The 12,696-nt window shown below is 40.8% G+C and overlaps 1 protein-coding gene across 3 annotated transcripts in view; it reads left to right on the top strand.

The window, feature by feature from the left end:
- Window positions 1–12,696, top strand: part of LOC132828007 (zinc transporter ZIP11-like) — a 711,835-nt gene that overhangs the window by 338,590 nt on the left and 360,549 nt on the right. For all 3 annotated transcript variants that reach the window (XM_060844870.1, XM_060844869.1, XM_060844868.1), the window contains exon 5: window positions 7,607–7,768. In XM_060844870.1, coding sequence (XP_060700853.1) covers window positions 7,607–7,768 — 162 coding nt within the window. The remainder of the gene's footprint in view (window positions 1–7,606; window positions 7,769–12,696) is intronic.

Here is a 12,696-nt window from a genome sequence, read left to right as displayed (position 1 = left end):
GATACTGTGGCCAGTTCTGGTGTGTCTCCTTTAGGAAGGATGTTGTTAAGGGTTCAGAAAGGATTTACAAAGATGTTGTCATGGTTGGAGGGTTTGTTCTATAGGGAAAGGCTGAATAGGATGGGTCTTTTTCCCTGTGGAACGTCGGAGGCTGAGGGGTGCCCTTAGGTCCCTTCTATGTCTTTCCCCTGTGATGGGGGAGTCCAGAACTAGAGGGCATAGTTTTAGGGTGAGAGGGGAAAGACATATAAGGGACCTAAGGGCCTATTTTTCACGGAGAGTGTGCGTGTATGAAATGAGCTGCCAGAGGAAGTGGTGGAGGCCAGTACAGTTACAATATTTAAAAGACAACTGGGTGGGTATATAAATAGGAAGGAGTTAGAGGGATATGGGTCAAATGCTGGCAAATGAGACTAGATTCGTTTAGGATATCTGGTCAGCATGGACGGGTTGGGTTGAAGAGTCTGTTTTTTTCCTCTAGAGTAGGGGAGTCCAAGGGAGGGCATGGATTTAAGGTGAGAGGGCAAGGTTTTTATGCAGGGGGTGGTGCATGTGTGAAACGAGCTGCCGAGGAACTGGTGGAGGCTGGCACAATTACAGCATTTAAAAGGCATCCAGCATATGAATAGAAAAGGTTTAGAGGGATATGGGCCCACCGAGGGCAAATGAGACTAGTCTAGTTTAGGAAATCTGGTTGGCATGGACGAGTTGGACCAAAGAGTCTGCTCCCATGCTGTATAGTTCTGTGACTTGATGACATAACCGTGAACAATATATTTGAAATTGATTAATTAAATGGGCCCGAGAGATAGTGCTGCAGAATGGGCTTGGTTGGTTGGGCTCTTTCAGGAGCTGGTACAGACACGATGGGCCGAATAGCCTCCTTGTGGGCTGTAAAATTCTATGATGCTGTATGCACAGCAGTATTCGTTCAGAAAGTCTACCGTGACTGTACTGACTGGTAGAAATGGTACAAGGAACTCTGATTTGTTCTGCTCTTATTTTCCGACTGACCCTACCCTTCACAAGATCCCCTCCTTTTCCTCAGCTCCAGTTCAGCACTCTTCAAAACTATCAGCACATTTCTTCTCACAAAAAGAAAATCCTTGACTCCCTTCCCTTAACAATGGTCATGACTCTAACTTCTGTTTGTTTTCGGAAATCCTCCAAGCTCAGTTCCGATTTCTCCGGGATCTTACTTTTTCACATTCTCCACCTGGATTCTACCCTGCTAATAACCCTAACACTGCTCCAAAATTATAGATACCTTTCCATACAACTGTGATGTTCTGTGTCTTCTTGTATTTTCTACAGTATTAAATATGGATGAATACTCCTGTCTTCTCCCCACTGTCTTTCCTTGTGCACTTGTTTTATTTATGACACCAAGTCACCTCCAGTGTTTCTCTGTTGCGTAGTCCTGCCCTTTGGCAGTCTCACAGACTCAACTTCAAAGATATAGTGATGGTGCAAAACTCTAGTGCTCTCACGCCACCTTTGATCACCTTTGCACCAGCATGTCCAACATTCTGTTGTGGATGAGCAAGAATTTTCTCCAACATAATGGTGGCAAGATCAACTCCTCCTTTTTAGCATCTGCCAGAAAGAATTCTTTGTTCCAGCTACTTTTCTTACAGCTCTCTCTTGTATCCTCATGATCCTGAGAGCAGCTTCATTCTCCGCATTCAACCTTCCATCAAGATAGCTTATTCCTACTTTAATATAAACGCCTACATTCTAACTCACCTTTGGTGCTGTTAAAAATCTCAGTTGTGTCTTCAGCAATCCAGGTTCTGTGAATGCCAGTGTGAAGTCAACTCTCGCCTGCCCAGAATTGCACTGCCTGCATCGTATTCCCCAACACATACTGCTCTCCTATCTCTCTTGTCTTTGTCAATTTCTGTTACCCAAATTCAAATCCATGGCCTTGCCCATTCCTAATTCTGCACCCTGACGTATGACAATAATTTTGCCCTTTGCTCACAAAGCTTTCTTCAGTGCTTTTTGCAAGATCCCTACAGAGTGGAAACAGGCCATTCGGCCCAATAAATTGACACTAACCCTTCAAAGATCATCCCACCCAGACCCACCTGTTTCCCCGATTCCTGTAACACTGCATTTCACAAGGCTAATGCACCGAACCTGCTCATCCCTGAACACTGTAGGTAATTTGGCATCGAAGAATGTGGTGCTGGAAAAGCACAGCTGGTCAGGCAGCATCTGAGGAGCAGGAGGGCCAACATTTCTGGCATAAGCCCTTCATCAATTTGATATTAACAATTCACCGAACTTGGAAATCTTTGAACTGTGGGACTAAACTGGAGCACCTGGAGGAAACCTTCGCAGATACAGGAAGAATGTGTCAACTCCACATAGACAGGCGCCTGAGGGTGGAATTGAACGTGGGTTCCTGGCGCTGTGAGGCAGCAGTGCTAACCACTGAGCCACCGTGCTACTCTCACGTGGGGTCTCCAACAACCAAAAATGCACAATCTGAAATGATTTCCTTGCACCCCGTTATTTCGTTGACTGTCTCTCCCTTTTTCTAAAATCCTTCGAATCTTATACCTTTCCAAGCTGTTGTAGCATCATTTAGCTGGTTGTCTGACTTTACTTTTGTAATATGTTTTGTGCTTATTTTATTCTGTGAATTGAGTTGTATGAATGGGAGTTATGTTTATAGGTGAGTTTTGACTATCCTTTTTAAGACAAATGGCTTGTGGCAAGTGGAAGACATCAGGAGCATTTGAAAACACCGCAAAATAGATTGGCACTTCAGTGGCACGTTAAAGGTGCCACCTTTCAGATGGGAAATGAACCCAGGCCCTAGGCTGCATGTTCAGGTCTATGTTAAATATCCCATGGCTGTACCTGAAGAGCTGGGACCTTGGGTGTTCTTAGTCACCTTCATCTCTGAATTGACACCAGCAAGACAGATTTATTGACCATTTACATCTTATTATTTTGTAGGCGCTGTTCTTGTCTGTAAAACACAACTCTTCAAAAGTAATTTTTGCTGTAAAATGCAATGGCCGTCCTGAGGGTATGAAAGGTGTTATTAGAAATAAACACAGCTTAGTCTGTTCTTTCTCGGCCCAGGAAGGATTAAAGCTTTGTTTTCAGGAATTCTAATAAATTGAGTTTCTTAAATGCTGACATTGCAGTATCAATGGGACACTTGATGATGATCAGTGTATTTGAGGGTGACCAACTCAGGTGCTTGCTACACTTTTATTTTTGTGAAAGTCAGAGGGAGATGAAACAGAGTTGGTCAAGTCGGTTCATCACAGGCTGTACACAGACATTGTGATGTGTTTGATAGGTGGTGCTGATGACTCTGCACTACATGAACGCACCGGTGTTTATGCAACTTGACACCGTCCTTCACCTCAGGAGGCAATTTGATCTTGAGATTTTTGCCCAGTTTCTGCTAATTAAATGCTTTGACTGTGTGCCTTTTCCAGGACTTCTAAAGACAAACTTGGACTAATTCTGTCCCTTCCTTCCATTTGTTTCAAATTTAAATCACTAACACTGCAGAGAGAGGAAACAAGAAGGCAGGAATAATGTTCCCTTTATGAAATTGAATGAAGACAGCAGTAATGATCCTGAGACAGTCGACCTGGAGAATAATTAGTGACATTATGGAGGACTGACGGTCATTTGCCTGTGCCCCTCTGTAAATCAGCCGTCGTCTGTAATGAATGTGGGGTTAGTGCTAAGGGGAGCCGCTAATTATCTTGGTTTGACAGAACTGCAGCACATTGAGTTTTCGCTGGCAGTACATTCAGCTCTAGTTAGGCAAATAATCCGTTGAAAATAACACTTGCTTCAATTCAGTTGTCAGGTGTTACTCACCTGGCTAAGCCTTGCATGCGTGTGTCAAGCAGCAGTCCTATAGTGAATGAAAAATGCCCAATGGAAACTGATAGTTTCATCAAGTGGATTAAGATGGACCTCATGAATGTCATAACATACTTCACAAATAATGAATGCCTTGCACTTGCAGGCTGTATTGTTATTAGCAATGAACATGGAGCAATACTGCAAACTAATGAAATGAAGGGTTGTTTGGGTTGGAGGGTGAGTGCATAGTGGACTCATAGTGATTCTGTCATTATCTTCCCAAACCTAAATAAGAGGGTATTCTCAGCTCCCTTGTCTGGTACATCCAGAGACAAAGAGCAGAATTTTCACAGCTTCTGAATGTCATGGACAGCAGTGAGACAGTCATGAAAATACTGCTTGAAAGGAAAATAAAGATTCTCAATGTTGAAGAAAGACTGTCCACTCCCAAGGAGTGCAAGGATATTCCTATTTGGTAATCATTTCTTAAAGAAATATTAATTATTTTTTTTTTACATGGTAAAATCTTCTGAATTAAACTTAGAATTGTTTCTGTTGTCAAGCAATTGTAGGTTTCAGTGGATGGACAGTAAAAGATTGATGTTCTCTGATTTTCTGCTTTTGGATAGATCAAGCATAACTATCAAAGTGCATGGCCTAATTTTAAGAAGTACCAAAGTCCTTGGTGAAAATGGAGCCCTTTTAAATTTACACAGCATGAGACATTCAGTCATATAGAAAGATTGACTCAGTGCCCATTAGAATCATCTTAGTTGAAAAGGAATGGAGATGAAATGTCCAGAGGTGGGGTTGCCAGTGCGTAGAAAACAGGTATACAGTCTGGATATCTCTACATCACCCTGTTCAGAGATCTTACGAAACACATCGGAGACAGGTATGACTTAAACTAGGGCTATCTGGCTCAGAGGAGACACAGTACCACTGCATCACAGAACCCTCTTTAAGTGCACAGGTTCAGCTTTTGCCAAGTGTATAATGGTTGAGAGCTGACTGTGCTGATAAGCAATGAAGTTGGAGTTTAAACCTTGAGAAGGAGCATCAGAATCATGAATCTTTACCAAAGGTATAAAAGCTCTTTGCACCCTAGTGTCAGTCTGTTTGCCGGCTGACAGCAATTTGGGTTTAAGTCCCACTCTAAGACCTGAACATGCAATCTAAACAGATAGTCCAAACCAAGCATTGACTTATTACTAGAAACATTATCTTCAGGTGAAGTGTTAAAGTAATTTTAAACAACTGCCTGATTGTTTAGATGGATGTTAAGGATCTGTTATCTTTTACTATTATTGTTTGAAGAAAACCAGAAATCCTGTGTCTTCTGCAATGTTTAATCGCCAACCCAAACAGCCCTTAAATTCCTTGCAGCTTGTAGTATTGCCAAAGCTGCGTTCATAGATAATAACCACAGAGCCTGCCCATTGAAGCTATTTACTCTCTGTGAAATATGTTATAACATCTCTGATGAACATCATGAAATCCTTCTTGATGAAGTTCCTTTCTTATTTTGTATATGTTTGTAAGTAACAAATATATTGGAACAACTAGTTTCTGTGCAGCATGAAACAAGATGTTACTTGAGTGATTACATTTTTGAATTCTTTATAAGGTCACACTCTGGTCCAATGGGTTTGATCAAGAGAAACATGACATTCATGTTTTTACATTATGTATTTTGATGTACTCATATATATTCATCGTGCAGGCATATTCGTCCAAATTGGATACCTCCTGAGCTGTCAGACTTTTGTGATTCTGTCATTATCTTCCCAAACCTAAATAAGAGGGTATTCTCAGCTCCCTTGTCTGGTACATCCAGAGACAAAGAGCAGAATTTTCACAGCTTCTGAATGTCATGGACAGCAGTGAGACAGTCATGAAAATACTGCTTGAAAGGAAAATAAAGATTCTCAATGTTGAAGAAAGACTGTCCAATTTTCCACAGAAGATTGTAACATCGAGATGAAAGTCTTCCTGGTAAATGGCAAGGGGCTATGGTGCCATGCTATGTCAATTTGACACCCACAGAATGTAACAGTAGCTTATGCAGCAAACAACCTGCGTACGCTTCAACCAAATGGCCACGCGGTGCAAAATAGAAATACTAGCACATCCAGAGTGGGTGCAGTAAATTTGCTTTGTTTGTGGGAGTATGCTCCACTTGTGAGTGATAAGAGGCCCTTTAATCAACAATTGCACTTTCACATTATGGGTTAAAACATCTACAATTTCAAAACTTGTGTACCTCATGCATTGAGCAACTATGTTGATGATCAATCCTGGGCACAAGCAATTTGGATCATGACAGTATCATCGCAAATGTTCATGCCAAACATAGGTACAATGAAGCCCATTGTTTCGCTGGGGTGTTCCTGTTAGGTCTCAGGAAGGTTAGCTTCTCTTGCTTGGATGGGTCTGGATGCTCTTTGCAGGACATCACAAATATAATGCACTGCATTGTCTTTGCAAGCTGAGCTGTGGTCAACTGGAGCAGGCAAAAAGTGGATGTGATGAGGAGTAGTGAGAATGGCACTGGTCTTCTGAGGAGGAAAATTATGACATTGAACAGAAGGAACATCATGACAGGGTAAAGCAGTATCAACTGCAAAAAGCCAGACAGAACTTATTGACAACAGATTCCAATGGAATTGAGTTGGGAGAAGTCATCACTGACTGTAAATGTCTTATTTGTGGAAAGACAAGCAGTCCCTGCTGATCCCAAAATGAAAACATATTATTGATTTGTTCTTGTTCGTTTTTCCTTTTCTGAATAAAAGTTAATGTAAAAAAAACTACTGGGAGGCTTGAAATCATCTGATGCTCCCTCGTTCTACCTTGACAAGATGGGCACTGGGTAGAGAGTTTCACTCCTTGGGTTTGAACATTGTGGGGCGCTAAGGAAAGGCAGCTTCACTTGCTTCTTTCTTGTGAAGCTGCAGCTAAAATGAGAGCTGACCAGACAGCTGATAATGTAAAGTGATAATATATTGACAAATGGGAGATTCGATTTGCGACTAATTTTCAACCATGCCACGTGTTTGCCTTCAGAGGCTTCTTCCTCCCACTGTCTCAAGGGGTAGTCCTGGGTTCCACAGCTTGGCTGGATGGAGCCAGCCCTTTAGTGAAGTCTGACCTTGGAGTTTGAACTAGCTCCCTCAGCCTAGTGTGTTGTAACTAAGGGCCACAGTCATGCTGAGGATGTCTTACTCTCCTCTGCCAGAAATTCCACTAGGTCGAAGGTCACAGACAGATTGGATGATAGGCTTTATGAGTCAGTTACACTGACAATACACAGCTGAGTAAATGTTGGACTCAGTAAGTTTTACATCCTTGTGTGAATCTGGGAAGAAGCCGTGTCTTTATTCTGTAGCTATCTTGGTCAAGAAAGGTAGAATATGGGTCATTGCTTGGCCTAATTTTATTTTTGTATTTGCGTCACTGCTGTGGAGTGTTCCTATGAAGAAGGGCCTAAACTCATTATAGTTGGAATGTTTTCAACGAGCAGAGAAAGGAGATGTTTGCCCTTTATACTCTGCGTTGTGTTTTTAACCGCTTGAAAAGATTGCCTACTTACCATCTTTTGTCTCTGGAAAATCTGTAAAGATTTCCAGTTATACTTTTTTAAAAAATCTTGAAAATGGTAATCATGAATTCAGAATTGAATCTGATTTAAGGTGACAAGTAAAAATTGTCCTACAGAATCTTTCTTTTAGCATTCTCATTGGTTTTCTTTTCATTTCAGAGAAAGTAGACAATGGAGAAGTCTATCAGAGAAAAAGGACACAGCAGCCCAACTACTCAGAGGGTTTGACTGCAGTCAGTCATCCAAGATCCACTTCAGAACAAAGCAGTTGGAAGCGCATCATCTTACTCATTCTTGCCATCACTATACACAACATCCCAGGTAAGAAACAGTGAACTCCAGCTGAGCCTTTTCAAAATGAGATTGAAAATAAAGTCCATTTCATCAAATGGCCATGCAGGCAACTCTGGAAGGTATGACCATTTGAATCCACCTCGAAATCAACATGTAGGGGCTGGTTAAGAGCCTCTTGTACAGTGAAAGGCTTTAGGTAGAAAGTGAAATCATACAGTTACTATTATACCAAATAATAAAAAGCGAATTATGTGGATGCTGAATTTTGGAAATGAAGACAAAAAGTGCTGGAAATATTCAGCAGGTCTGGCAGCCTCTGTGGCGAGAGAAACAATGTTAATGCTTTGAGTCTGCTTTGACTGTTCCAGAGATCAGTGGCTGTAGTAATTCACTGGATAAATGACAAGGACTCTGATTAGGGTCTAATGCAGAAAGTTTAAAAATGTGGACCCTTAGTCTGGGCTCAGTCTGGGCTACCTATAACATTTGATAAATTAAACACTTTAAGTTAACCTCTGCCAGTATTAATGAATTTACCATCCCCCTCCTACATTTTTAGGCTGTGATGTGTTTTCAGCAAAAGTAATCAAAAAACTAGAGTTTAAGTGGAAGCACTGCGACTAAATGAAGAAGGGAAAATAAGGTTGAAGAGAACTTCTGTATTCGCAGATCATTTAGAAATAGATTATGTCACTGACTATAGCTTCTGGGACATTTCTTTTTCTCCCCATCCATGAACAGAAGTTTGCTGTGGAAACTGGGTAGACAATGGAGGGAGTGTACATTGCTGTAGCCTGGTCATCAGCTGCAGTGATATCTATGAAAACTGAATCTATTTCCTTATAGGTACATAGAACATTTTAATCAGAGAGGTAAGAGAAGGTGTGTGAGGTGCAAGTGCTTTGATAATGAATGACATCAGTATTGGCCACAATATTTGTATTTGCATTTCTCAGTACGTGATGAGATGTTGTGTTTTATTAGGAGCATTAATAGCTGTAAGTTAGCTGCTGGGCCACTTGCAATATTTAGGTGTCAAATATTGAAACTATATAATGCATTCTCTGCTTCAGGCATTTTTCTCATCAAGATCCTATTCCTTTCACCATCCCGTGACATCTTAAGAGCAACGAGTCCTTTGTGTTTTTTTGCATCTTTCTTGATGAACCAACAACCCAATGTGATTTGATTTCTTTTGTACTCCTGTTTCCTCCACTCTTGAGAGTTTGTGAGGATTGATCAACTGGACACCGGCCAGTTCAGGTTGAGTCATGCCATACAGGGAATTAGGACAATTAGATTAGATTAGATTAGATTAGATTTGGCTCAAAAAGTCCACACCTACTCTCCAAAGAGTAACCCACCCAGCTCCATTCCCCTACCCTATATTTACCCCTGACTAATGCCCCTAACACTACGGGCAATTTAGCATGGCCAATTCACCTGACCTACACATCTTTGAATTGTGGGAGGAAACCGGAGCACCCGGAGGAAACCCACGCAGACACAGGGAGAACGTGCAAACTCCACACAGATGGTCGCCCGAGGCGGGAATTGAACCTAGGTCCCTAGCGCTGTGAGGCAGCAGTGCTAACCACTGAATGACAGTGCCCCCTAAAAGTCTGTTTAGAAACCACAACACTGCGATGGCTGGTAATCAAACCCAGGTCAACTGCATGGAAGGCAGCTATGCTCACCACTATACCACCATCACCCTAGTGCATTAACATTGCACTAACTTGTATCTCAGCATGCATGCACCTCAACACTGACTTGAGACACTCTAACTTTCCAGATCTCCTTGTGCACCATTGTGTTTTTTTAAGTTATATTTTCGTTTGCTTAGCTTATAGATAAAAGAGACAAAGTGTTATTCATCCGGAAGTTTGTCATGAGAAATTTATAGTAAGTTAGTGATGCTGCAAAGAGAGGTTTTATCTGATGCAAACACGCTCACATAATGGAACACAATTATGTGGAAACAATTATCTTATCACAAAACACTTCAGAGGTGAAAGCAAATATAAATGGGTGGGCAATTTAGGCAACGTAGGCTGAAGGGAAAATTGTGAACCTCTGTGATATTATTAACTGATTTCCATCTGAGCCAATTGCAGAGCTGTGGCTGGAAAATATAAATTATAGCGATAAATCTCGATTTTCCTTTATTGCAGTGAAATATAGTGCTGAAACAAAGGTTGCTTTAATAAGTGTCGCCATTTGAAGATATCCTGGGTATTGTAGTTGTGTTTGTTATTTTAGACTTCTTTCCCTTGTGTGTATCCATTTTATTGCATCTCTGCACATCCGGCATCTTATCTGCTTTAAATTTGATTCCAATTGCAAACAATGGCTACTCTTTATTAAGTTCCAGTTTAATTGTACTTCAAATCTTTAATCATCAGACTCGGGATCTTAAATGAAAGAAGTGAATAAAATTTCAAGATACATGATATAAACTGATGAATTATTGAAGGTTTTTTTTGTTCTAATTCTGGCTGCACATTTGTTTCTGTATCAGCTTGAAGCCGGTATTGCAAGCAGCTTTTCTGTTGACTTGCAGCACCACTATATTGTGTAAAATATATCCAAGTGCATCCATTTTACACAAATAATCATCCAGTTACAAGTCTCCAGTGGTATTATATATTTTTCATTATTCCTAATTCTGTTTACTACCTAGATTGTTCTTTGTATCTGTTCCAAGCTATTGCACACACAGACACAACACTGAATAACTGGTTGTGTTCTTTCATAGCTGTGATCATACTAACAAATGAGTTTTTACGGTGTCTCAGTGAAGTCTTGTTGTTAAAATGTCAAGTGTATCAAGAATAGACAAGTAAAATGCCTTCAAAAGATGTTTAAAGGGCACAGAGAAATATCTAAGGCACATCATTTGAAAACTTGATGATGTTATCTCCTTTCCAAAAACAATTTTTGTTTTACTAACTGGCCTGAAATTCAATGCAGTGATGCAGTGAAACTTTCCTGATAAAATGGCTGCCTGTTGGATATGGATAATTGAGGTTCGGTGGTGGTAGGTTAAAAGGATTGTGCTGTTTGACCTCTGGGATTTCCTGGAACTTGTTAGATCATTTCCATGTGCCAGAGATGAATTTCCCAAAACTGTTTTAATATTCATTCATTGTCCTGCCTGTTATAGCGAAGTGTGTAAGCTGATGGTGTGCAGAAGTAGCAATATCATACACCATAGAACCATTACAATATGGAAACAGGCTATTTGGCTCAATAAGTCTACACTGACCCTCTGAAGAGTAACCCTCCCAGATCTATTTACCCCTGACTAATGCACTAACCCACACGTCCCTGAAGACTCATCTTTGGACTGTGGGAGAAATCTGGAGCACCCGGAGGAAATCCACACAATATTCCCACTTTTGGAAATTTTTAGATTAGATTCCCTACTGTGTAGAAACAATGCAATAAGTCCACAAAGAGTAACCCACCCTGACTCATTTCCCTCTGACTAATGCACTTAACACTATAGGCAATTTAGCATGGCCGACCCATTTGACTAGCACATTTTTGGATTGTGGAAGGAAACAGGAGCACCTGGAGGAAACCCGTGCACACTCAGGGAGTATGTGCAAACTCCACACAGCCAATTGCCTGAGGATGGAATCAAATTCGGGTCTCTGGCTCTATGAGGCTGCAGTACTAACCACTGAGCCACCGTGCTGCCCTATGTTGTGGACCAGATGGCACTGATTTAAGGTAAAAGGCAAAAGGGTGGGAGGTGACATGGGGAAAATCTATTTCATGTAGTACATGGCTAGAATCTATAACCTGTTATGTTGAATTGAACATCATATTACAGGGCAAGATCAGTAAGGTCACTGGATTTACCTGTCATTTCAATTTATCTAGCCTTTCAAAGATAGGCAAGGATTGAAGATTATGTCATTTCAGGCAGAAAATTCAAGGGCTGATAAAGTAGTCTCTAGGACCCAATACTTCCAGGTATTTAACTGGAAAGGGAGTCAATCAGACGATGTCCATCTGCTGCTGTCTTGTTACTCACTTAATTAGGAGACAACATCTTTCATTAATGAATCATTGTTCATTCTAGTCAATCAGATCATACTTGGATTCCCCCAAAATTACTCATCCATTGTACAGTACCACCTGTACTCTCCACTATGTGGTGTGACTAACCTGCTGTTAAAACGTGATTATCACATCATTAGTGATTACAAAAAATATTACTGAAGATGTTCAAAGCATCTGTGTATTTAATCAGTAGAATATTTGCCAATCTCTGCTCCCAAGTGCATGTCTTTAATTTGTAAATTCTCTGTGATATGGTTAACAGACTGTTAGTAGTGTTTAGTCTCCTTGAAGAGAGATTTAAAGCCTCATGTGTAATGCTTTGACACTATTCCCAAAACTAGCTCACTAAATGCTAAAAAAAGAACAAGTCCATCTGATAGCATTTCAAGGACAAGCACAAGGTTGGAGTGCAATTGTGCCTGGAACACATGGTTCTCATCTCCAAGAGCAATTCACTGAGCAGCTGCATTATTTACTCTGATGATATTTACTACAACTTTGTTATATTAAGTGATAACTGGAGTAGTTTGTAGGGTAGGCAACATTATTTCCATTGAAATAGCTGAGGAGATGAATATTATTTAAACAAGGAAAGACTGCAGAAAGCTGCAGCACAGGAGGATTTATGAGTCCCTGTACATGAATCAAGGAAAGCTATTATCCAGGTTTAGTGAGTAATTGGGAAGGCAAATGGAATGTCAGCCTTTACTGAAAAGGGAGCAGAACATAAAAATAGGGAAGTCTTATTAAAACTGTACAAGACCCCAGTTAGGCCACAGCTGGATTACTTATTTTTATTTATCTGGCATCATTGGCTGGCCTGCATTTATTGTCCATCCTTAGTTGCCCTTGAGAAGGTGGTGGTGAACTGTCTTCTTGAA

Source organism: Hemiscyllium ocellatum, chromosome 25 (assembly GCF_020745735.1).
Source record: "Hemiscyllium ocellatum isolate sHemOce1 chromosome 25, sHemOce1.pat.X.cur, whole genome shotgun sequence".
In the NCBI taxonomy this organism is placed as follows: domain Eukaryota; kingdom Metazoa; phylum Chordata; class Chondrichthyes; order Orectolobiformes; family Hemiscylliidae; genus Hemiscyllium; species Hemiscyllium ocellatum.
The sequence above is the reverse complement of the archived record's forward strand: the minus strand, read 5'-3'. Positions and strand labels throughout refer to the sequence as shown.